Raw genomic sequence first — 24691 nt, 5'->3', positions numbered from 1 at the left:
CACATTTTAAAGAGATCTTCAGCTTTTATTTGTAATAAATGACGAACAACTTAACGTTTATTACAGGATAAATCTTTTATTTTACAAATTTGTTACACGACGATAAACGATACACTACACGACTAATTTTTTTGTATTTTTAACAGCTGAAAGAGACTAACTGACAGGTTATGCGCAACTGACAAATGACAAAACTATATAAAGATAAACAAACAAAGCGATGATAAATTCAATGCACAAATTTTTTTACCTTGTAATTTTATGGTCCTTTTTAAACAATCATCATTTAAGCGCTAGAAAATATTTCGGAATCATAATCACATTTCTTGAAATGTATAAAATATTTTATACTGTAATAATAAATAATTATAAAATAGTTTACATTACCACCAACAACAATTTTTTGTTACTTTATTTTCTTTAACGAAGCGATATATTTCTATCTTTGCGCGATAAATCGATTTTAACATAAAACAAATGAAATTAGACTTTATGAGTACCTAATTGTTCTATATTTGTTGCAATATAACTTTTTGATATTGAACTATTGGAATAGTAAAAATTCTTCTATGAAAGATTTCTTTATCATAATTTTATTTATTTTTTTATTATTGAATGATATGGATATATAATGAAATAAAATAACTAAAATTTCCATCAGTCATATCCAACAATATTCAAATTTCCTTATTTTAAAGAATGAGAACACTGCATGTCATTACAACTTTAAGAACATATTATTTATACAATTGTATTAAATTATGTCTATTTGTTTATTTTTTTAATCTAACTCAAATATTTATAGTACATTATTAGAACGTTTTAATAATTTCTACAGGGTTCGCCAAATGTTACAAATGGAACATTTAAAAATTGGGTCCAAGTCAAAACTAGTATTGTACGTTCTGTTTACCGTTCATAACAAAAATGCACGTGAACATGTTAGAACGTGTAATCCCTGTTATTATACTACATAAACTGTTAAATTATGTTAACAATTATTTTACACTATTATGCGAAAATTATATGCTAGTGTTTTTTTTAATAATTACGATAATACCAATGCAACTAAAGTAGGAATGAGTTTTACAACATAATTTTGAGAGTGATTTCATTAATAACAGAAAATATGTGATTTTAAAATTAACTACTCTATTATTTTATTATATTAAAGGTACTCAGCAAAATAGTATTTACACAACACACAGAAGAAAAGTATAATAAATCTCTCGTTAAATACAGTTTTAAGGCCTTAACAGGAAATTGTCTATTACAATATTTCTTATTTTAAGTATAATGTAGTTTTTAAGAAATATTAATACTCACAAATGAAATAATATTTTCTTACGCATTAGCCTTTACAATTCTTTAAATAGTACAAGTCTATTTCCTTCTGCTATAACATAGTCTTTTATTTAAGGTTTAGATATTAGAAACTTATTTACAATGACTACTGAGAAAAGTTTTATTTGAAAATGGACTCATCATCTACAAATTGTGATAATAAACAGACTGTTGAACTAAGCAATGTTACAGGTACCATTATTTATCATTTATTTGTAACCATTTAAATACTTTCTTTGAAGTCTTCCTCTTAATTCAAATATCTTTTAAAACTGTTCTTATATTAATTTATGTTCCATCTTGTAAAACACTAAGTAAAATATGTTTTTTACTTGTTTCAAGAAAATTATTTACTATAAAATTTCTTTTAGACTTCTATATCTTAAAGATACATATTATTCCAACAGAAAAAGCACAAACTATTAGTACAATTTAAGTATAATTATAATAAGAATCAAAATGGTTTAATGATTTCAGATTCAACATTGACAAAGAAACCTGAGTTTTCATTACGAATTGTAGTCTGTGATCATTACTTAACAAAACCTATACCTGGGATAGATGTCATATATTCTGAATTTAGAGGATCGGACATAAAACAGGTTAATGAGTACTCTGATATTGCTAAAATTTACACATAATATGAATTATAAATAAGTAGATAAATATGTTGTTATTAAAGTAAAATATTTGGCTATAACATTTGTTAAATCATTCTTAACATAAGAGAGCAAGAGACAAAACAAAAAATTAATCCAAAAAACTGCAAGTAATGTGTTACTTTTTTATAATTAATTAATTTATATATTATTTGTACATAATGAAAGCATAAGCGCTAAAAAGCACCTTAATTATATAAATTTTGCATGTGTAACCTAATTCAACTGTTGGGTTCTAATCAGTTGTTATAAATTGTTTTGATAAAATTGTTAAAAATACTAATGCAATTGGTTATGTTCTGATAAAGGTACCTGTACTTAGAGTGTTTGGACCAACCCCAGATGGTAGAAAGGCATGCCTTCATATACATGGTGTCTTTCCATATTTCTATTTACCATGTCCTACACAGGATCCAGAACCACAATATTTATATCAAGTATGTCAGAATATATTTATGACTGTATAAAACAATTAAAATTCTCTTTCTCATTTATTAAATTTCGTGTGTTTTAGATTGCTGCAAGCTTAGACAAGGCTTTAAACATTGCATTTAAACAAGCAACATCGGCAAATCAACATGTATATAAAATATCTTTAGTAAAAGGATTGTTAGTATGTGACATAAATTGATGTATTTATTATGTAACATTTAAATTTAATGTTTGGTAAAATTTTCAGGCCTTTTTATGGATTTCATGATAAGGAACATTTATATCTGAAAGTATTTTTGTACAATCCTGGTTTAATAAAGCAAGCAGTTGAATTATGCAGTAATGGAGCTATTTTAGGACAGCCATTGCAACCTCATGAATCGCATCTAAACTTTACTCTACAATTTTTCATAGACTTTAATCTTTTTGGAATGAGCAATATAGATTTACAAAAAGTAAAATTTCGTAGGTCAGGTATTTCACAAATTAGTAATGTTTCCATAGATAATCTTGATGAGATTAATCTAAAACCTGAAAGTGTATGTTACTTCGAAGCTGATTGTGTTGCATCACATATTATTAATAGACAAAGAATAGGTAAAGCTGATGGTATAGAAAATCCAGGTTTAGAAGAAGTTTGGAACCAAGAAATTGAAAGACGTAAACAGTTAAACATGTCAGTGGCTTCAAAAACACTTAGCCAAGTCAAAGATAAAACTGATGAAACAGATTCACACTACAAGTTTCAGAATATGTTTCTAGCCAAAAATTCTAATTTGTTAGATAAACCAGTTGATACAGGCCAAAAGTTAAGTAATGATGTTGTCGATATATATTATCCAGCAGAAATAAGACATGGCTCTCAATTCTTTAATGCGACTGATATCAGCACACATATTCCAGAAGACACATTGAATTTGTCTATAAATAAAATGTTGAATAGTTATGTTAATGATGCAGTCCTTGATAGCACAATTGTGGACGAAAATATAGCATTGAATAGCAGTTTTTCTCTTCATTACAGCCAAGTTATATGTAAGTATATTTTGCAAAAAAAATGATATAAGATATTTGTGAATATCAATAATAATATTTTTTACAGTGGACAGTGAAGATTTAGATTTAGTTGACCTTTTGCAAGATTTAGAAGATAAAGTAATAGATGAAGATAGTGTCATGGGCACGCCAGCAGATGGTGTTCAAAATAAATCTGATGCTGAATTGGAAGAGGAATATTCACAAGTATTTAATGATGATACTATATTTTTGGACCCAGAAAAATGGTATGTGATATAAGGTAATGCTTTACAGCTTCAACTAACAAAAAATTTAAATAAGAGTTTAACATATTCAATCTTACTCTAATATATTTCAGTGAAGATGTCACTAATGGGTATACTTCATCTTGGAATGATTCTTTTTGGGAAGGTGCTAATATACCACAATTGGATGGCACATGTGACGACGATCGTAAGTAAAATCTTTAATTTTAAAAATGTGGATTTGAATACCATAAGTTATCTATCAGATAAAAAAATTAAATAGTCGAATTTTGGTTTTTACAGATGTAAAGAAAGTTAGGAAAAGGAAAATGAGATCTTTTAAACTAGGATTGTCAAAGCCGAAAAGCAGAAGTGATCCCAAACCAAATGCGATTGACAAATACGATCAAAATATGGACAAAGGAACACCAGATAAAACAATTGGTGATGTTAACAAAGTACCGGGTGCTTTGAGGTCAGAGACAAATCAAACATTAATGGATTGTAATTCACATAATTCAAAGAATGTAAAAGACATATCAGTAAGTCATTCATTGAATCAATACAATGCATATTTAAATAGTCAAGGAAATGGAAACGTTATGAAACAAGGGGTCGCAATTGAATATGACAAGGATAGACAATTTGAACCGGTTGCAGGATCATCGAAACTACATTTGTCAAAAAAAGAAAGTATGAATTTGTCTGAAATTTCTGATAATGATTCCTTTGAATCACCTGTAGAAAATGATGACATGGATATTAAAAGTTTTTATAACACATCAAAAATTTTTGATGTTTCTTCAGAGAACAGTGCATTCTTAGAAAAATCAACAGTTGATTGTGATGATGAAAAAACGTGTGATATAACAATTGACACACTTGGGCCTCCTAATAATTTTACAAGTAATAAGAGTATAATAATAACTCCCAAAGTTCTACCTCCATCTAAAACATGTGTTATGTATACGTCAGAACATTATGGAATTCCTAAACATCGAAACCCTAAACCTTTTTATTCAAATTATAAAGATGTTGGAGATAAAGTAGAAATAGGCCAGATGGTTATCAAATTATACAGTAACCTTGCTCAAGATCAGGAACCTTTTGAAAAAATACTAAATACAACAAGCATAGAAGAATGGAGACAGCTATTATTTCTGCAACAGACAAATGAAATGTCAGATGTGAAGAAACCGGAAATTTTAAAATCTCTTTTAGCTGGCAATACACAATGCATTTTAGAACCAGTTAAAAAAGCCCCTACGAGGTATAATGTTATGGACTGGGCTAAACAACAAGTAGAGTCATCAAAACCAACCAACTCCTTTAATAACTGTAAGGAAATAAGTAAGAATTTAGATGAATTGGAATCATCACAAGTTATAGGTTTAAATGAAGATGATATTAACAATAGTACAAGTTTGGAACTAACAGATAAGGTACGTCATTTTTTAAATCTAATCTTATTAATTTTGTCCACTTTTTAATCGCAACCTTTTTTAAAGGAGAACAAAGAGATCAATTGTCTTCAAGTGACAATGCAACCTGATGGATCATTCCTTTGTTTTGGCTCTGTGGAAAACCAAGGGGATAGCATTCTTGAAACACCTACAGTGGAGGTATGTATGTATTGTAGAAGAAAAATGCTTACATCTAATTTTTCACCAAAAATCCTTATGAATATTAAGTTTTCTGTTGGTATCAATAGTCTTTTTAAGACTAAGACATTAATATTACAAAAAACAAGTCATTGTCAATGTAATATTGATCCATATATAATTTATTTTGTTACTTTTATAAATTGCATTCCCTTGATACCTGATTTTTTTCCAAATCAAAAACTAGTCAGTGCAATTTAAACTATTATTCATATTATGTATGAAAAGGACCAACATATAGCTACTTCCGCACGTGCAGTCGTATTCATGCAATAAAGTGCACCGCCCGCCAGCCCGCTGATAAATGCGCATGCGGCAAACAATGCGAACTTCACAACTACCACCGCTAAATCACTCAACACGTGTTTCACCCCTCCACGGGGCATCTTCAGGAGTAATCCTGTTTCACTTTATTGCACGACTATGACTGAAGGTGCGGAAATAGCTATACATTGTTCCTTTTCTTACTTAGGATGGACTTCCGCAAAATAACGCCTGATTCCATCAAATATTCATAATATGTATCATCAGAAGTAGAACATAACACTTATTATCCCATGGAATTGAAAAATCTACTAATTTACAGACTAATAATCATTGATGCTCTCATTTTAAAATTTATCAACTTGATATTTCTATCTAACTCGCTTAGATACAACACTCCAATACAGTCACTCCTCACTTTTCAGGTAGATTTCCTCACGCTAATGCTCGTTGAAGTGCATACATCTGTTCGTTATGATTTAAATCCTGATCCTGCAATAGATGCTATTCAAGCTATATTCATATATGTTAAAAATGATTGCCCATCAAACCACTTTCTGCAAAAGTCTATATCAGAAGTGCTGGTTGTAGATTCACTTCAAGTTCCAAAATATTTAGACCGATGTATATTTGATGTAAATGTTACCTATATAGACAATGAAGTGCAATGTTTAGAAAAATTAATTGAATTAGTCAAAAAACACGATCCCGATATTATGTGCGGGTATGAAATAGAAATGAACTCTTGGGGCTACATTATAGAGAGAGCTCAAAACTTAGGAATGGAAATTGTAAAGGAGATTTCTAGAATAACAGAGAAAAATCGACAAAAACGATGGAGAAATGACGACAGTGAACTTGAAGGAAGGGTCATCGGAAGAATTACTTTTAATGTTTGGAGATTATTTCGCCATGAGCTAGCCCTGTCGAGTTACAGCTTCGAAAATTGTATGTTCGTAATTTTGAACGAGCGAGTACCCACGTACAGTTATGCTCAATTAGCAGAATGGTGGAATGATGAATCTAGGCTTTTAAGGTGGATCCCTGTCGAATATTATCTTACCAAGTTGTCTGGTACAGTGAAAATGTTAGAAAAGCTAGACATGATAAGTACGTTTTATTTTATATTTTTATTATTATGTACAACATTTAAATAACTACATATTTTTATCATCTAAAATGGAATTTAAGTTAGAAATAAAAAAAATATTATTGTAATAAGCAAATCACTTAGTTTCTTATCCATTAAATATCAGTCGATCGTGATATTTTAAATTTCGTGCAAGATTTTAGAAAACAGTTTTATAAGATCAAAAAGTTTACCTTGTCGGTAGTTCCCTACTTGCTTGATCGACGACATAGTTAAAATCACCAATTTGAAAGGCCATAGTTAGTCCCTGGACCAGCCCTGACATTTAGCTTAAAAACATTAGGGAAATTGGTTCTTCGGGCAGTTGTGAAATACATTATTTTTAACAAGATTTCTGTTACTTTATTTATGTAGTTCCAGAATTTATTATTATTGTTCAATTAATTGATTTAATAATTTCGATTTCTTTCAATTCAGATCGCACTTCGGAATTGGCGCGCCTGTTCGGATTGCAGTGGTGGGAAGTATTGTCACGAGGGTCTCAGTTCCGCGTGGAGTCTCTGATGCTTCGAGCTGCTCGGCCCCTCAACCTCGTGGCACTCTCTCCAACTGTGCGCCAACGAGCGGCGATGCGAGCTCCTGAATGCCTGCCACTTATTTTTGAGCCCGGTTGGTAAATTAATAGAATATTGTCGTTATCACACATAGTTTACAGCTTGTTATGCTTTCACACATAGAGAAGTTAAATCTGATTGTGTAGTCTAAAGTGTAATATTTCCAACGTTTAAAATCAAATTCGAAGTATTATACTACTACTGCTTCGTTGGTAACATTGACAGTTGTTGAAATAGGCCAGTTAAATTTTTTAACTATATTTGAAAATTCCCAAAAAATGACGTCTTTTTAAATATTTAAAACATCTTTTAGTTATTAATTCATAAAATACAGCAAAACTTCTTAGAATACGGTTTTAAGATGCTGAAAAAGCAGTGGCTGTGTGCAGAGCAGTGGAAAAGACACCTGATATATAGCAGGTCTACTGCTTCTCATAAAGGGGACTGTTTTGATAAACAGTGAATAATTTTTTGAGTAATACTTTGTTAAATTTTTTCCTATCCAAAAACTTTCAGTACATGTATTTGCTTTATTAACATATCATAAAATAAATAACGCAAATGAAATTTCGTTATATTAGTTCGGAAAACATGCCGAAGTTATCCATTTTTTAAATGAAATAATTTTTGTTACTCTTTGGCAGAATCGCGTTTTTACTCGGATCCAGTGATAGTGTTGGATTTTCAAAGTCTGTATCCATCAATGATGATTGCCTACAACTATTGCTTCTCGACTTGTATCGGGCGGGTGCAAAATATTAATCGGTATGTATATAAGAAATAATAATTTACTTGTTTTAGAAAGTTATTATACTTTTTTAAGATATCACCCGCAGTATTCATTATTGAGGAGAAAGTGAGCACGTGTTAAAGGTAAATATTACTTTCTAATTAGAAGTGTTTTGAATTATTTATTTAGTACATATAATTAATATATAATGAATAAAAAAGACCATATCAACCATTTGCATGACTTTCATATAAGTCCTAACCTGATAGTTGCAAACACCAAGAGCCTTTCTGAATGTTTACACAAAAAACAGTCCAAGTTTGTTGTGCGCTTTTCTCAGATCATTGTGCGTTTCAAACAAACAAACACAAGTTACAAATCTCCTTAGCCTTAAGTTGTAAGATGCTCTATCTGGTTGAAGTTTCTATCAAGTTAGACTTTTCTATGCAAGTGATCATTATAAACGATCCTATGTGGATGTGGTTGAACAAACGTGTGGAATTTAGGTTTTATTTTTTAAAACACATGATACACATATGTGTGAACGTTTATGTTATTAGTGATTCTCCGTACGAATTCGGAGCCTGGCGTTTGCGAATACCGAAAACGAAATTGGATACTTTAGTGCAAAATGAGCTCGTGCACTGGTCGCCGGTGGGTGTGGGCTTCATAAAATCGTCGGTGCGTCGCGGTGTGCTGCCCGCATTGCTGCGCAGAATCCTAGCGGCTAGGCAAGCTGTGAAGAAAAACATGAAAATGCAGACCGATGAGGCTGTCAAAAAATCAATGCATTCAAGGCAACTAGGTAACTACATATATCCTAACTAAATTTTTGTTCTAGGTTATTCCTCACTTAAATTTTAAATAAAACCGTCTCATGTTATCGCTTTTCTACATGACATTTAAAATATGTAAGAAAACATTTTTGTTTTCATGCATTTCCACCTGTCCTAAAATACTTTTCCTGAAAGTTTACTATTCTAAAGCTTCACCCACCCCTTCGTTGTCATACAAACATTCTAAGTAATAAACAAATTAGACCTAGATTGCCGATAGCCGCCTATGTGTGATTACTATAACATCACCACTGATTACAAACGAAGTAGGAAAACATAAGAAAATCAGCATTAGCCTGTGACTCGTCCGAAAGATTTCTGATCATCCTGTTCAAGTCCGCGTCGTCAATTAATATGTGTCATATGCTAAAAATAAATTGTATTAAAAACGCTGACAGAATATCTTCTTTATGACTTTTTTTTGCTTTGTTCTAGGATTGAAATTGATAGCGAACGTGACTTACGGATACACGGCGGCCAATTTCAGCGGGCGGATGCCGTGCGTGGAAGTCGGCGATAGCGTTGTGGCTAAAGGTCGAGAAACGCTGGAGCGAGCAATTAAACTCGTCGAAAATAACTCCAAATGGAAGGCCAAGGTGACAAATGATGACATCTGTTAGTTTAGTAATATCTCCCGGGCCTATCGCCATATTGATGTACAAAAGTTTTAAAAGTGGCCAGCGGATATGCAGCGTTCCTGTATATATTTACATTACAAAATTTTGAAAGCCCACACATAAGTTGTATACTTGAGAAGGGAACACGTTGCACATTTTGTCACTTTATAATATAAAAAATTGTCAATTATAATATTAACAATTTTAACGAAATTTTCAAAAATACATTACTTTCAGGTGATATACGGTGATACAGACTCTATGTTTGTGTTAGTTCCGGGCGCTGACAAATCCCGGGCTTTTGAAATCGGACAAGAAATAGCTGATGCTGTCACAGCCGACAACCCCTCACCCGTGGCGTTGAAATTAGAAAAGGTATTCCTGGAGACATTATTGTTTTGTTGGATTTGATTGATAATTATTAAAAAATATTTTAAAGATGATATGATGATGATCTCTAAAAAATGACACCCTTACTAGGATAAAATTATATATTGGATGGTTTGGACCCAATAATAAAAAACTGTACAAAAATTAATAATCTTTCAAGAAAAGGAGGATTTTTTTTATTTACAATTTTTTCTTAAAAAAAAACTAAATCATCAGGGACTCATTATGAATCATTGGTTTTTGAGTAGAGTATACTTTACATTAATTGGCAGCAAATGTGCTCCGCGTTAAGCACTGTAAAAAAATTTACTCGTAATTCTAATCACCCACATAACATAGTAGACAAAACTAACAGGCAAATTTTAATATCATTTAAAGAAATAATTTTAGTAAGATTTTTTTGTGGACATTTTTTTCTAAATCTTATTTATACTAATATTTGTTAATATTAACTGTCTCAATACACTTGTTTTACTAATGAATAAAACAGATTAATTATACTAGACATTGTAATAACTAGTGTCGTTGTATTGTTAATGCGTGCATTATTGTACAGGTCTATAAACATTGCATACTACAAACAAAAAAGCGTTACGTGGGGTACATGTATGAAAGTCCAGAGCAAGAAAAACCTATCTATGAAGCAAAAGGCATCGAGACGGTGCGGAGAGATGGCTGTCCGGCTGGTGTAAAGGTTAATGAAATAAAAATGCACACTTACAAATTTATATAACTGTTTAGATTCATATAAATCTATATATTAATTAAAAAACCAAAAGTTAAGACCTTTTTGACTTTATTTCAGCTAACTGCAGGAGTTTGTCTATCTACCTTCATGCATACATATACTCTTGAACGAATCACTTTATATAATTACGGTTCTCACATTTTTATAAATTATAGTAATAAAAATAGTAAACAGTTACAAATTATTTTTTTACAAAGTAAGAAATCATGATATTAGAAAGACCAACAACGTGGCAAACGAGGTTTATTATTCGTTTAAAAATTCCTTTGCACATTAAGTTTTATCGTTGTAAAATTTAAATAATTTCAAGTCATTAACCAAATAAATAATTCCAGCTTCTTCAACAATCATTGTGCGAGCTTTTCGACACGGGTGACATGTCCCGGGTGAAACGCATCGTGTGCACGACATTGTCTCGGCTTATTGACGGAACCCTTCCCCCGGGAGACTTGTTCTTTACCCGGGAGTATCATGGACCAACCGGCTACAGGTCAGGTGGCGCTGCTCCACCCAATGAAATTGCCAAGTAAGCTAATAAATACTTTACTTCCAAGGAATTTATTAATTAGTGTAAAAACTTACGAGCTTAGATACTCCTGCCTTCAAACTATGATAGAAAAACTTTAGCGGATTTAAATAATAGACGAATGTAGTTGATAGAACGAATCTTATATTCACTACTACATTATATTTATACATTTTACATTATATCTAGTTTTAGTATTTCGCCGCTAGAAGCACTGTTAGTCCGTTGCTCGGAGCAATACCTTAGCGAGAGCCGCCGCGGTGCCGGTCGGCATATGGTCCGAGCAATACCTTAAAGAGAGCCGCGGTGCTAAAAAATCCGTTCATGTTTATTTTAACTAGCCAGAAAGTTATTCTGACCGAATTTTATGTACCTATGAGAGAGCTATAGATGGAAAACATGCATTTCTTTAATGAATGGTCCTATCACCCCCTGAGGGTGGAATTTTGTAAATTCCGTTCTTAGCCAAAGATCGCCACAGTGACCGGTCTTGCGTTGCTCTCATCCGGTGACTTTACCATGACCTTAACTATGCCGTCGGTCCATTTAGTCAGAGGCCTACCTCCACCGGCTCTTGGTTGCCATGCAAGAACCTTTCGGCGCTTGCGGCTACCGGTTGCACGAGCGATGTGTTCTGCCCACTGCCACTTCAGGTGAGCTAGATCGTTGAACATTTTTGTTCGATCATTGCTCTCTTTCTGACCTTTTTAGGGTTTCTGCTCTGTGAAGAAAATATTGCTGCTAAATTTCAAGTTATTAAGTTATACGGTTCCAGAGTTATCATAATGAGTCAGTACATAAAAGAAAATCTCTCATATAGGTAGATGTGTATATATTGACGGTGATGATATAAAAAAAATGTGCAGTCTCTCTCTCGGTTGTTTTAATATATAAATAAAACTCAGGGAGAACTAAGTAGATTAACGTATATAATAAGATAACAAATTTTGCTGTGATCCATGGCAGTTGAGACCAGGTAATGTTTACAGTACGCGGGGCCCAGTTGGCAGTTCTTAACGCCCCTAACGACACCAACATCAATTCCTTAAACAATACCTCTGATCTGTTAGTGTTAATAATAACATGCCTCCGATTGCTGTTAATAAATTGTTGTTCAGTTAATGTATTGCTTATGTTGCAGGAGACTTATCTCTCGCGATCCGCGTAGTGTTCCGCGGACAGGCTGGCGGGTGGCGTGGCAGGTGTGTGCGGGTCCGCCCGGCACTGCGCTGTCCCGGCTGGCGCGCTCGCCTTACGAACTTTTGCACGCGCCCGCACAGCCACACGTCGCGTACTACGCCACACGTGTACTCTTGCCACCCCTACACCGTTGCCTCTCTCTACTGGGCGTGCACGTTTCCAACTGGTGGGATTACAAACAAAGAACCTTAATGTCTGAGTATATGTATATACATATATATATATATATATATATATATATACACACACATATATATTTATATATATATATATATATATATATATATATATGTAATAGAATGTCAGAACGCAGATATATAAAGGCACCGCACGGTTGTGTCGGCATTTATTAACGGTCAAGCATCAATGGTTACCTTAAATATATTCTTAAAGAAGTGGAATGAACAGTCATTTTGAAAGCATAAAGCTTCACACCATTGGTAATACTAATAAAGTAATCACTCTGAAGTATGTTACATTAATTTATTTTTTTCATTGGAAAAAGACAGATCAATAACTTCTAACACGACAAAGTTTGCAGGGATAAATTATAAGTTGTAATCGGAATTTTTTTTATTAAATGTATATTAATTTTTTTAATTTTAATCACATTATTTGTTGTTTCTGAAACCGTTGACTTTTGGATGTAGTGTAACATACATTAGTAATAGTAATTGTGCTGTATATTTCATCCCTTGGAAGATTTTACACAAAACTTATCATCTTGTATATGTTATAATTTTACTAACTAGGATCATTTAGGAATAAATGTGTCAACTAAATTTTTTAAACCGATGATGATTAAAGTTTCACAAATGAGTTTGCAACTGTTTTTACAGGTGGATGGAAGTGGGATATGGGCGAGAAATCCAATTAGAGAGAGGTACGTCAAACCGTGTGGGAGGAATAGCACGGTATATGCAGCGTGGACGGTGCGCTATCTGCGGCTTTCGTGGCACTCGTTCGCTATGTGCCACTTGCGTGTCCCAGCCACATTCCGTGCCCACACTTTATGCTCGACTAGCACGAGCTTACACCCATGTACAACATTGCTATAATGTATGTTATTTATTACTCTTCTTATTTATTTAGAATTCATTGAAATATACCAAACGAAAACGTTTTATGATAACTATGATGAATGATGAAGACAATATAGTATCAATATTGGATCATTGTAATGTTTAAAAATGTTGGGAAAAGCCCTATAAATCAATTTGATTTTACTATCAGATATATTACAGGAGACTTATTTGATATATTTCAAAAATGGATTGTAACAAGCTGCATTCAGTTAACACTGGAAGTCGGATGTCTTTTATTTTAAATATTTCCTAGTGCAACAGACAATTCTTTAAGAATTTATTATTTTTATTGTAGTTAGGGAGAAAAATAGTACAAAAAATATAAATTATTTATTCTTAACATAATCTTAAATTATTAAAATAATCATGGGTAGAATAGTAGCAAGTTTTTTAACATCTGTCACTATTTGGTATATTTGGTACCAAGGAACGACTGTTGCTTTTAATTAATAAACCAAAAACGAGTAAATATATTCTTTAAAATATTCATCCATCATTTTTCATTATTTCATAATTAAATATATAGATAAATAAATCTTTTTTTTTTCAGGTATGCAGTACATGCTGTGGTCATCCCAAATATTTGCAATGTGAAAACACTGAATGTCCTGTATTGTGGCGCAGACTAAATGCGCAACAGAAAGTTGATCAAATATCCGATGTTGTCAGCAATTTACCACCTCACTTGGCGGACTGCAATATAGATTTTTAGTTTGAATGAATCTTGTATTTTAAATGTTATAATATATATTTTTGTAACTTTACAATCTTGTACCTAATAAAAAAAAAATTATCTAGCTAATTAATTTATATCGACTATCATCTTTCGTTATCCTTCTCCAGCAAGTAATCCTTGGTACTTGGAATTTGTGGTGCATCCACTTTGTGTTAATAAATAATGTTTTTGGATAACCTTTTTAAGAGTACACAACTTTGTGAGTAGGGAGGTGTTCTATCCTAGCTCTAATGAAACACTGCTATCTGAAGTAAATCACATGGCTGTTCCATACAGAACACATATATATATAAAATAAATGGCTATTTATAAGCCTGCGAGAACAATATAAAGGGTTTCGGTAGTTGCGTGACATATAAATGGTACGTTGTGGCGACGTTTGTTAACACGGAGTCCTACGCAGATTATTCTCTTTCCTCTCAGAATCTTAGAAATGAAAATATACGTATACTAATCAGCGCTGATCTAGTTTAAAGTAATGTACCTGCAAAATTTAATTTTGTGAATACAACTATATTTTGCAATAACCTTAATTAGGTAAGCGGAATACGCCACATAAATGTCTACTAAATAAAGGTTTCTCCTTTAGCTAACTGAATTTCTGAGAGTAAAAAAAAGCTATTGACATATTTGATTCATTATTACTGTCTTAGCAGAATGACTACATTCATTGACATTATTAAAAAAATGTTCTGTCAATTTTAATGTCAATGTTTGATGTGTGAATTATAAAATTCGTTTCTTTATTCATTTTATTTCTTGATGTAAAATTTTGTTGCTTTTGCCATATCAAATACAATTATAGTGACGAATTTTATTGTATTTAAAAATATAAATAAGAATCCAATGAAAGGATAAAAAATGTTAAGAAATGTAGAACTACGTAAATTACCCGCGGGTACGCTTTGCGATGTCATCAATACTTTGGAAACAAACAATGATTGGAAAATTGTTATGTCACATATACCTAAAAATCCAACTAGCAATATATTTGAACAAAAATATAATGAGAAAGATATAAGGTAAATTTAGTTTTATATCATATTAGCTGCGACTGCGAACTTTGTTCTACCTAACAATCGTCCGACAAGTAACCATCAATAGATAAAAATTTTCACAAAATTACTAAGTAAAATTTTTATTAGTGAGAAACGTAATTAAAATATAGATAAATTAAAAAAATATATAATTTAAGTTTTTTTTATGGACGTATGTAATGAAAAAAAATGTAAACGAAGACAAATCCAAGAATGTAAAATTTATAAAAATTGTTGTGTAATCAGCCTTTTTTGTTTGTTTTTTGTTGCAGAACTATTGAAACCTATTCAAAATCTAGTAACAGACAATGCGCAGAAATACTGATTGATGAATGGGGAACATCTGGAAGAGTTCGGCCAACATTGTCCACATTAAAAGAAATTGTATTAAAGGCTAATATTCTAAAAGCAGCTGATCAAATTGCTGATTTGCTCTTAGGTAAATTTAATTTAAAACTTCAACATTTAATAAGATAAGGTTGTTATAATTTTAATACAGCAGCTTTAAAGGAATCTCTTAAGCAATTAATATTAATTTTGACAACAATGTTTTTCTTTGACTCATATGCATAGGTGATTGGAGTGTAATATAAAATTCCAAAGTTGTTCAATTGCATTCTGTGTACTTCTGTGCTGGTGGATGTAATTTCTAATTTATATTGTTAAACATTTTTCCACACTCAGAATTGATATAAGAAATATCTTAGAAACAAATTTGTTTATCTGCAGAATCTCTTAAGTATTTTTTCAGTATTTTATACCATAATTGATAATGATACAATATTAAGGTGTGAGGTAATAGCTACTGTTTTTTTACAGAGGAGCGTCCACCTCGGCCGAGTGATGGTCCCGCAGCGGATATTGATACAGATGTAACTAACATTTTAGAAAATGAACGCTTGAATCAAAGGTTTAATTCTTTAGATCCAACAAAGAGAATTCAAAATGACTGTACCAATGATAAAAATTTGTGCAATGTTAGCACAGTACCAATGAAATCTCACACACAGCTACCTATTCAAAATGATGATATCAGTTATAACATTCCACATATCAGTTTTCTACAGACTTTAAATGTAGCCAGTGACTCTGAGCAGTTGTCACAATCGTCAAGGAATATACCCAACTTAGATTTAATTGTACCAGTTTTATTGGATAAAGATTTATCTGAAAGTATGACTACAGATACTGAAAGTAGAGAAACATCTCATAATCAAGCAGAACAACAAAATCAGTCAGTTAATGACAATAACTCATATCAAAAGTCATTACCAAATATATCTGACTTACATAGACATATTGATAAAAAAATTCTTGAGGATACAAATTTAATCAATTTTGAGTACAGTGAATTGGAAAATATAACTTGTAACTTTTCAGAAACTGTAATTAAAGGCCCCTTTGGACCCAGTGGCAAAATAGGTAGTGGGGGATTTGGAGAAGTTTTTGTAGGTTTTCATCCAACATATAGAATACCACTTGCTGTTAAAAAAGTTCATAATCACTTATTATGGTCAACACATAAACCACAGATGGCAATAGATATGTTTAATACAGAAGTGAGGAACTTGACCCACTTTAGACATAAAAACATTGTTCCAATACTAGGATTCTCAATGAATGGACCTGTCCCTTGCATTATATGTGAATATGTTGATGGTGGTTCTTTAGAAGAACAATTGGCTGCCAAAGTTTTAAATGCGAAACAGAGACTGGACATAATGATTGGGACAGCCGAAGGATTAAGATATTTACATACTAATGAACAAATAACTCCAACCAGTACTACAGGAGATAATAGTCAAAGCGTCATACGAAAAAACAATTTCGTGCACCGTGATGTCAAAAGTGCTAATATTTTACTTACTAAAGATTGCATTCCTAAGGTAATATTTATCATGATATGGTAAATACTTTGCTTTCAGCTTCTTTTCTCAGCATAAGTCATAATTAAAGATGTAAATAAACATTGTATGGTCCATGAGGAGACATTCCTAAGTTATATATATAGACACAGGTCTATGTTTAGTATTTAAACATCAATGATATTTGTTAATTTATCTTCTTCAATAATTTAGTTACATTTTTATAAAAAAAATCCGCTTTTAATGTAAAGATATTTTTATCCATCTAATAGTGTTCCTTAACAAGATACATTGTCATTAATAACAGTGTATCAAAAAGTATGTTAATTGAAATTTTCTTTTTCAGATCTGTGACTTTGGGCTAGTGAAACAATATGAATCAACATTTGTTACAACATCTCCAATGGGCACTTCTGCATACATGGCGCCAGAAGGATTTTACGGAACCATTACACAAAAAATTGACATTTATAGTTATGGAGTGGTTCTTCTGGAACTACTCACAGGTTTAAAACCAATAGTTAATAATAATAACAATACAATAAATATAAAGGATTTCGTTAAAGAACATGTAAAAGAAACAGGACAAATTGAAACTATTGTAGATCCAGTTGTTGGGAATTGGACCAAAGCTAGACAAATATATGATCTATCGCAAAGTTGTTTGCAACTCGAAAGGACAAGTAGACCATGTATTGAAGAAATTTGTGATACTTTATCCACTATTAATAATAATTGAGACAGGGTCAAAGAAACAAAATTTAATGTATTTAAAACAATCTTCTCGAAACTTTTATAGGGTCTATTAATTATAAATTTAAACAGATTCAGAGGCACAGAGGCCCATGTCCGTAACGATGCGTCCAGGTACCTCATAACCCTTGGGAGGCAACAAAAAGCCTTCGCCAATTTTTATATATTTGCCGGAGAAACTGTCGTATGCTCTGCCATGGCCGATAAATGCTAGGGTAGTAAGCTCCAGCTAGAAATGACACACCATTTTTGGATAATTACGCGCGTTTTGCGACAAAATAACGTGTATTTTTACACTTACGTTCTCCTGGAGGAAAGACTATTCAACGTATTAAGTAGTAAGGAATTACTCCAATTAAAATTTTATCCCATAGCCATTTTAATCAATAGTAGTTTGAGACTGTCAGTAATGTTACCATCAGCATTTCATTTAGGTCGATTTTAAGAAAGAAATACGTGCATGCGTGGGTATCCACAACCGAGTATTGTTTTTGTTTCGCTCTCTGTTTTCCACTGTAAACATGTAAATTTGTTTGATAGTAGACTATAAGTATGTATAGATAAATGTGGAAATGGGCCTCAATTTGAGGCACAACACAATCTTTAACAATGGATAATGCTTTATTTTTCTTCTTACAAATAATATAACATCTGTCCTTCATCACATCGCGCATACACCTCACCTGACATACATCGTTTTTTGACTGTCGTGGGAATACCACTCTCATAAAAATAAATCTAACTAATATATTACAAAACAATGAACTATAAACTTAAATATTGTTTATTTTTTATTTAATACGTGTGTAGAACAGACGCGACATTGGCAGAAAAATTACAGTTTTAACGATGTGATGAAATGTTGTTTTTATTAAAAAAAAAAAACGCCATGGTTATATTTGTATGCCTAAAATAAGGATCCTCAAGTCCCTATTTTTTCTGTTATTGCTTAATGGAATATAAAGCAATAAAACATTTAAATCTGTATATTTTACAAATATTTACTTTTTCTGTGATTATAACATAACAGGAGATTTTTATTAAATAAAATAATGTTCTATGTAATGTCACTTTTTATTGCACTCATCCTGTTTGTGAATGTTTTGTCCATAGAACAGCCAATGGCATCTAAATTGTTAATAATATTTTTTCTTTCATGTTCATTACATAATTTAATCAATGTTACAATTAAACCATGAACATCAGTGACTTGGTCTCCTTTACAACAGTATAATATTTTAAATAGATTAGAGAGTACTTTTTGACCTTCAGTAAGTTTCCATACACACCAACAATATCTTATCCACTCTTTGAGGGTCTGAAAATAAAATTAGTTTCAAAGTAAAAACACAACTCTATTATTTTACCAATCTTTATTATTGTTGCAAAAGTATTAACTAAATATCATTCTCAACTAATGCCATAGACATTACGAATACAGAAAATATATTTGAAATTATTGTACTGAGGTACAATTTGTTTACTTCATAACTTCTTAAATTTCAAGCAATTTATTTAACCAAACATAAATTTCAGTTAAATCTTCAATTATAATCTGGATTAAAAAAATGCACTTACATGTGTGAAACCATAATTAATGGAAATTTAACTATGACATGCATAATACTATCAAAGTGTAAAACTACACAGTAGACATAATTATTTTTAATATTATGTTATATAAAACTTACCAATAATATATTATCTAATAGTACATCACCCACTGTTTCATTGCAGCACAAGTCCAAATTATCAGCAATGATTGTTAAAAAGATACTTCTGTTAACACAGTGTATTTTATGGATTGATATTATTGTTCTTGTGAAATTCAGATATTCTGCTTTTCTGTACAAATTTGATTCAATTACTAATTGGTCTAGTACACTATCATAGATTTCGTCTAATTTGTCTTTCTGAAAAAGAAAAGATTTAGACTTCATATTTTGTGATGGAGGAGGCACTGAATGCCTTTTTGGTACAATTAAAGTCAGCACAAAACTGAGGACACTTAATTTAATAATATTTTTAAGTATTTAAACATGTGGGCTTTAAAGAGAACCACAGCTCATATGATTACATTGATGTTTCACCAGATTGCCTCGGAGTTTGGGTCGACTTACTATCTAGTGATGAGCACAAAGGCCACCAAGAGAATAACTTGGCTTGGATTGTTTCCCAATAAGCATTTTTAGTATTTGATGGTTTCATGATCGTAACATTATGCAAGCAAAAAAGATTTGCATACTAAGTTCAATCGTCTTTCCAGTATTGATCTGAATACTGTAAGATACTTGATCAGAAATTGTTATGGTAAAAGGCAGAGATTGAAAGCAGATTGATGCCTTAGAAATGTGGCGTTAGAAAGGTATTTCTAACGCCACATTTTCAGCTATTTATCTTAGCAATATATATTCTCCAGAGGCTCAAGATCAAACAAAGTCTCTTGCTAACCATTCACTGTTGAAAGTATTACATTATACTTTGACCAGTTTAAAGTAATGATTAGAAAATGCTATGAAGATTTCTTGTCCAAGGCACAGAGAATGGCTCAAGATCCAACCTTCTAGCTTTGCAATAGGCAGATCTGGTGGGAGCCTTTATAGAAACAGCTATAAATTTATACAACTGCTACAATGTGGAATATGAGAGACTTCTGTAAGGTCACTATAAAAACTGTCATGATCAAAACAGCTCTGCCTTGAGCATATGGCTATGAAAAGTAAGAAGTTCTACATTTCGACGCAATGATGTCAGATGGTCCAAACTTTCGCTCAATCCTTTGCTATCAGCTAACATTGCAGCAACTATCAAGAGCCTATATAAAATTAAAACTATAAAAGAATTTGTATGTACATATAAGTATAAACTTTTAAAAGTAATAAACACATTTTAAATATCTAAATAAACATGTGAAACAATGTTTTCTATAACATAAGTGACATTCTCAAATTCTTATTTTATAACTATAAAAAATATTAAGCAATGCATTATTATTTACTTATTAATATTATTAGTAATATTACATTATTGACAATAACAAATGACTGCATTAAATATCAACTGATCAGGTTCAAGTAGTTTTTATCCACAGAAAACGTTAAGATAAACATATAAACATTAAAAGTTAATGCCAGATTACATAAAGGGCTATGGTTGTAAAACCTTTAAAGACTATATATCATGTCAAGCTCATTTGTCACTAGAAAGCTTTGACAGTACAAAGCCTAAAGTGACAAAAGTAAACAATAATTAATTTGAATACATAGTAATTCATATATCTAAAATATTTTTGCTTACTTTAATATTGATACATTATTTATTATTTCTGAAACCATTGCTTTTTCCGTTACATTAATTACAATCACCCAATCAACTTTGTATACATTGTTATTTAATTGAATGAATTTGAGTGAAATAATCTCTCAATTTACATAGCACTTTAAAAGGGAGCATGTTGTTACCTTAATATTCGCTGGAAGAGTGTTGTATAAGGTGAGTAAACATTCAAAGACCAACCTTGTTGCTTCAACATCTTTTACTGATAAAACTTTTATGAGACTTAAATATATGACATCATAATAATTGCCCTGTTCAAAATCATCCACGTTCTGGAATTGACAATAGTAGTAGTAGTAGTAGTAGTAGTAGTATGATTGTAGTTAATTTTAATTGCATGCATGACTGAACACTGGTTTGCCTTTGTTTGTGTTCAATGTTACACTGTAACTATTATATTCATTTTAAAAAAATATGACATATAAAATATAACATAGAAGCCTGTGCCCAGCAGTGGATGTCTTATAGCTGAAATGATAATAACATTCACTTTTGCCATTTTCTTTGAAAGTGGTGTAAGCCCACTTTTCTCAGACTATTTACTATTTACTTTAAAATTGTATTACATAAATTCTTTAGTGCGTTTTTGTATGTCTGGCAATATTGTGACAAACATTTTTATAGTTTCCCGGAATTTCGGGTTTTCCCCGTTTATTATACAACAAAGTCCCTGTATGAAATATTTGTCGCATTCAGTGGCGTACCTAGGGGGGGGCGGGGGGTGCGGTCCGCACCGGGCGGCACTTACCTTGGGGCGGCATTTTTTAAATTTACTTATAGTTGTAAAAAGCAACATATTCATTTCATATTTGTTTTCTTTCTTGAATAATAAATTAAAATTCTGTTCCCAACATTGTAATTTTGTTAAGAATTTTTTTAACAATTTCAATCAGTGTCGGTAGTTGCGAAAGAAGCTTCTCAAAATTGAAGTTGATGAAAAAATTATTTTCGTTCTACAATGAGTCAATTAAGACCAAAAACTCTTGCAATATTGCCAATAGAACAAGAAATTACAAATAATTTTAATTTTGAGAGCATTATACACGATTTTTCTAGTATGAAAGCTAGAAAGAAGAGTAGATATTATATAAATATGTTTACGAGTGCATACACATATGTCTAAAAAAATTTACTCTGTGTATTAATAAATATTGATTAAATAACTTAATAATTTCTTTATGAGTATTAATTTATAAAAAACCACTATTTGATTGACTTATAAAAAAGGGCGGCAAACTGGAGATCAGAGTACACCACTGGTCGCATTTATTCATTTATCTTGAAGGAGATAATACATATTATTACTTTGAAAAGTATTAAGTGTTAAGTTCATAATAGGTGTACATTTCATGTTTAATAATTATTAAAATGGCAAAAAATATCCACTTTCCACAGAGGAACTCTACAAGAAACAGAAACAGCAAGAATTATACAGAAAATTACCCTTTCTGGCTAAGCTTTATGATTTTCTAGTTTTCAACTTAATGTTAGTCTAATGACCAGGTTACAGAACTGCCATAAGCATCTGGTGACAAATCCTAATTTACTAGAAAATTTGATCATATATTCCAGAAAATACAGTATCAATTAGTTGTGTATCATTTCAAGAGTATCCAAACAATCTCTAGCGCAAAGTCTCTCTAATACCATACATGTCAAATGTTACCAGCATATAAATAACATATAGATGTCAATTTCCTTGTAAATTGAAAAGAACAACCGGTATTTATCTCTATAGATTGGTGGCTCTTGACTACCAAACCTATGTGCAACATAGTAATATGTTATTATATGATATATAAGGATAGGCCCTCTGCTTGGTGGACTGACGACATAGTTAAAGTCGCGGGAAGTAGCAGGATGCGGGCAGTAGGGGACCAGTTATTATGGTGATTGATATTCAGCGACAGAAAGGAACCAAATATATCCCTCCAATACATCATGACTATTTTCAAAAACTTGATCATAATGAATAAAGTTAAAATATATTAATAGTATAAACAATGTTTCTTGAATGGTTAATGTTGAAATAAAGCCCTATAATTTTTTTTATTTCTAAAGAATATCATAAAAAAATTATAAAAAGAAATTAGGTTGTTTCAATTGAGATCTCATAGTAAATATTTTGTAAATGTAAGACTCTTTACTGATTTTGAAAGTCCTTCTAAAGTCAATTAAGTATAAATTTTTGATATTCACATTTAAAAAATCATTACGTTACATATTTAAATCATTATAATATTTTAAAAATTCATATCTAATGTAATAAGATTAATCCATATTCTTCAACTAACCTTATATAAAAATAAACCTTATATGTCCATATTAAGTAAAATACACTTAAACCACTTTCAAAGGATATGGCTCATATAATATTATAATAATTGTCCATTTTTAAAGGACCTTTTGTATAATAATAGCCAATATATATTATTTACAAATAAAATATTACTTACCAAACAATGCAGTATTGAAAGGCTACATTTTAATCCTTTAATTTTATTTTCTGGGACATAATCATCAATCAGATATAAAGCAGCTGGTAAAATTGTTGAGGGCACTATAATTACGTTATAGTTCTGTAAGAGAAAATAAGTTAACTTACAATTTTACAAGGGTATTAACATTTTTACTTTACTTACTTTTATGTCTTTGATTATGGTAAAGTAAACTTCAATTTGTCCTGGATATCTCTTGAAATCGGTCGCAGTCAATTTATTATGCAAATATTCTAGACATTTGTCGAGTATTTCTTGGTGATGAAATACTTTATTTTCTCTTAGAACATTAATTATATTTGTTTCATAGAATACTTCGAAGTAGTATTTTAATTTTTCAGACAGTTTTAAGCACTTTTTATTGTTCCATATTGCATTGGTTGAAAGCTCATAATATAATATTAAAAGATGAGATACAATATTATATTCGGAATTTATATAGTCTTTTAAGAAAATAGTTTCTAATTTTTTTAAAAGTTGATTGAAACACTTTTCCAAGCGTTTATTGCGTATTTCAAATTCTGGATGATTTGAACTTTCCTCGTAGTTTTTGCAGAGTTTAGGTATCAGACAGAATTCAATAACGTCTTTTAACGTTTCCATGTTTTTATAAAAGGACCTTAAGTGAATTATGATATTTATATTGCTTTCCTAGTTCGGAAGTATTCTTTAAAAAATTTTCATCAACCAGAAGAGCAAAGGGTTATACCTCATACTGCCATAAAAACTTTTTATCATTCTTATTTCAGCAACTATTTTTATTAAATGGTACCAAAAACAAATAATTTTTGTAGTTTTTACGTTTCATAGTCAATAGAACAGCAAATTTCTTATTATATTGAATACATTCTAAACAATGCAGTTCTTCCTTGTACCTTTATTTCAGATGCATACAGGTAGCAAGCCCAAGTTAATCTTCTCGACAATCGAGTAGAGTTATTATAACTATGGGTATAATTATACTTTTACACATATACACCGCATAAGCACTGTTTTCGAAGCTCTTAA

General features: G+C 31.2%; 4 protein-coding genes across 10 annotated transcripts in view; 2 read left to right on the top strand and 2 right to left on the bottom strand.

Moving 5' to 3' along the window:
* lili (LMBR1-like protein) overlaps positions 1-276 on the bottom strand; it is a 28700-nt gene extending 28424 nt beyond the window's left edge. The window contains exon 1 of one of the 3 annotated variants that reach the window (XM_068774844.1): positions 251-276. The gene's annotated coding sequence lies outside the window, so the exon portion shown is untranslated. Of the gene's footprint in view, positions 1-47; positions 131-250 lie in introns of those variants that run through there. The other 2 variants (XM_068774845.1, XM_068774846.1) reach the window with 2 other exon arrangements.
* A 1132-nt stretch (positions 277-1408) lies between these two features.
* PolZ1 (DNA polymerase zeta catalytic subunit) lies at positions 1409-14253 on the top strand. 3 transcript variants are annotated; one of them, XM_068775064.1, is made up of 20 exons: positions 1409-1536; positions 1822-1946; positions 2312-2440; positions 2518-2612; positions 2683-3470; positions 3538-3718; positions 3811-3905; positions 4001-5139; positions 5206-5319; positions 6048-6732; positions 7190-7381; positions 7971-8091; positions 8617-8861; positions 9328-9488; positions 9747-9884; positions 10456-10593; positions 10983-11173; positions 12315-12539; positions 13213-13432; positions 14009-14253. In XM_068775064.1, exons 1-20 carry the CDS (start codon positions 1476-1478, stop codon positions 14168-14170), a joined length of 5205 nt encoding a protein of 1734 aa, XP_068631165.1. In that variant the 5' UTR covers positions 1409-1475; the 3' UTR covers positions 14171-14253. The 3 variants fall into 3 exon arrangements, with proteins under 3 accessions (XP_068631165.1, XP_068631167.1, XP_068631168.1); XM_068775066.1 differs by having other exon boundaries at positions 13213-13256; positions 14009-14135; XM_068775067.1 differs by lacking the exons at positions 1409-1536; positions 1822-1946; positions 2312-2440; positions 2683-3470 and having other exon boundaries at positions 2597-2612.
* Positions 14254-14912: 659 nt separating this feature from the next.
* LOC137931547 (uncharacterized) lies at positions 14913-18391 on the top strand. Its single transcript, XM_068774973.1, has 4 exons — positions 14913-15216; positions 15504-15670; positions 16051-17117; positions 17443-18391. Exons 1-4 carry the CDS (start codon positions 15056-15058, stop codon positions 17833-17835), a joined length of 1788 nt encoding a protein of 595 aa, XP_068631074.1. The 5' UTR covers positions 14913-15055; the 3' UTR covers positions 17836-18391.
* Positions 18392-18747: 356 nt separating this feature from the next.
* On the bottom strand, positions 18748-24302 carry LOC137931548 (uncharacterized). 3 transcript variants are annotated; one of them, XM_068774974.1, is made up of 5 exons: positions 23828-24302; positions 23642-23764; positions 21311-21457; positions 19541-19762; positions 18748-19167 (listed from the first exon to the last, which is right to left on the bottom strand). In XM_068774974.1, exons 1-5 carry the CDS (start codon positions 24284-24286, stop codon positions 18907-18909), a joined length of 1212 nt encoding a protein of 403 aa, XP_068631075.1. In that variant the 5' UTR covers positions 24287-24302; the 3' UTR covers positions 18748-18906. The 3 variants fall into 3 exon arrangements, with proteins under 3 accessions (XP_068631075.1, XP_068631076.1, XP_068631077.1); XM_068774975.1 differs by lacking the exon at positions 21311-21457; XM_068774976.1 differs by lacking the exon at positions 18748-19167 and having other exon boundaries at positions 19661-19762; positions 21366-21457.
* Positions 24303-24691: the final 389 nt, after the last annotated feature.

This window comes from Battus philenor, unplaced genomic scaffold (genome assembly GCF_028537555.1).
Source record: "Battus philenor isolate CCGP_79_NKW_IND1 unplaced genomic scaffold, ilBatPhil1.0.hap1 SCAF_8, whole genome shotgun sequence".
NCBI classification, from domain to species: Eukaryota; Metazoa; Arthropoda; class Insecta; order Lepidoptera; family Papilionidae; genus Battus; species Battus philenor.
Note: the sequence above shows the minus strand (reverse complement) of the source record. Positions and strands in the feature narration are given on the sequence as shown.

What these genes read in the sequence shown, in the direction of transcription:
- PolZ1 (XM_068775064.1), top strand. Translation starts at nt 1,476, where the DNA reads ATGGACTCATCATCTACAAATTGTGATAATAAACAGACTGTTGAACTA. An exon ending in CCACCCAATGAAATTGCCAA is followed by an intron (nt 11,174 to 12,314) that starts GTAAGCTAATAA and finishes CTTATGTTGCAG; the next exon opens with GAGACTTATCTCTCGCGATC. An exon ending in GGCGTGCACGTTTCCAACTG is followed by an intron (nt 12,540 to 13,212) that starts GTGGGATTACAA and finishes CTGTTTTTACAG; the next exon opens with GTGGATGGAAGTGGGATATG.
- LOC137931547 (XM_068774973.1), top strand. Translation starts at nt 15,056, where the DNA reads ATGTTAAGAAATGTAGAACTACGTAAATTACCCGCGGGTACGCTTTGC. An exon ending in TATAATGAGAAAGATATAAG is followed by an intron (nt 15,217 to 15,503) that starts GTAAATTTAGTT and finishes TTTTTGTTGCAG; the next exon opens with AACTATTGAAACCTATTCAA. An exon ending in CTAAAGATTGCATTCCTAAG is followed by an intron (nt 17,118 to 17,442) that starts GTAATATTTATC and finishes TTTCTTTTTCAG; the next exon opens with ATCTGTGACTTTGGGCTAGT.
- LOC137931548 (XM_068774974.1), bottom strand. Translation starts at nt 24,286, where the DNA reads ATGGAAACGTTAAAAGACGTTATTGAATTCTGTCTGATACCTAAACTC. An exon ending in TTTCAATACTGCATTGTTTG is followed by an intron (nt 21,458 to 23,641) that starts GTAAGTAATATT and finishes TGTCAATTCCAG; the next exon opens with AACGTGGATGATTTTGAACA. An exon ending in CTCTTCCAGCGAATATTAAG is followed by an intron (nt 19,763 to 21,310) that starts GTAACAACATGC and finishes TTTCTTTTTCAG; the next exon opens with AAAGACAAATTAGACGAAAT.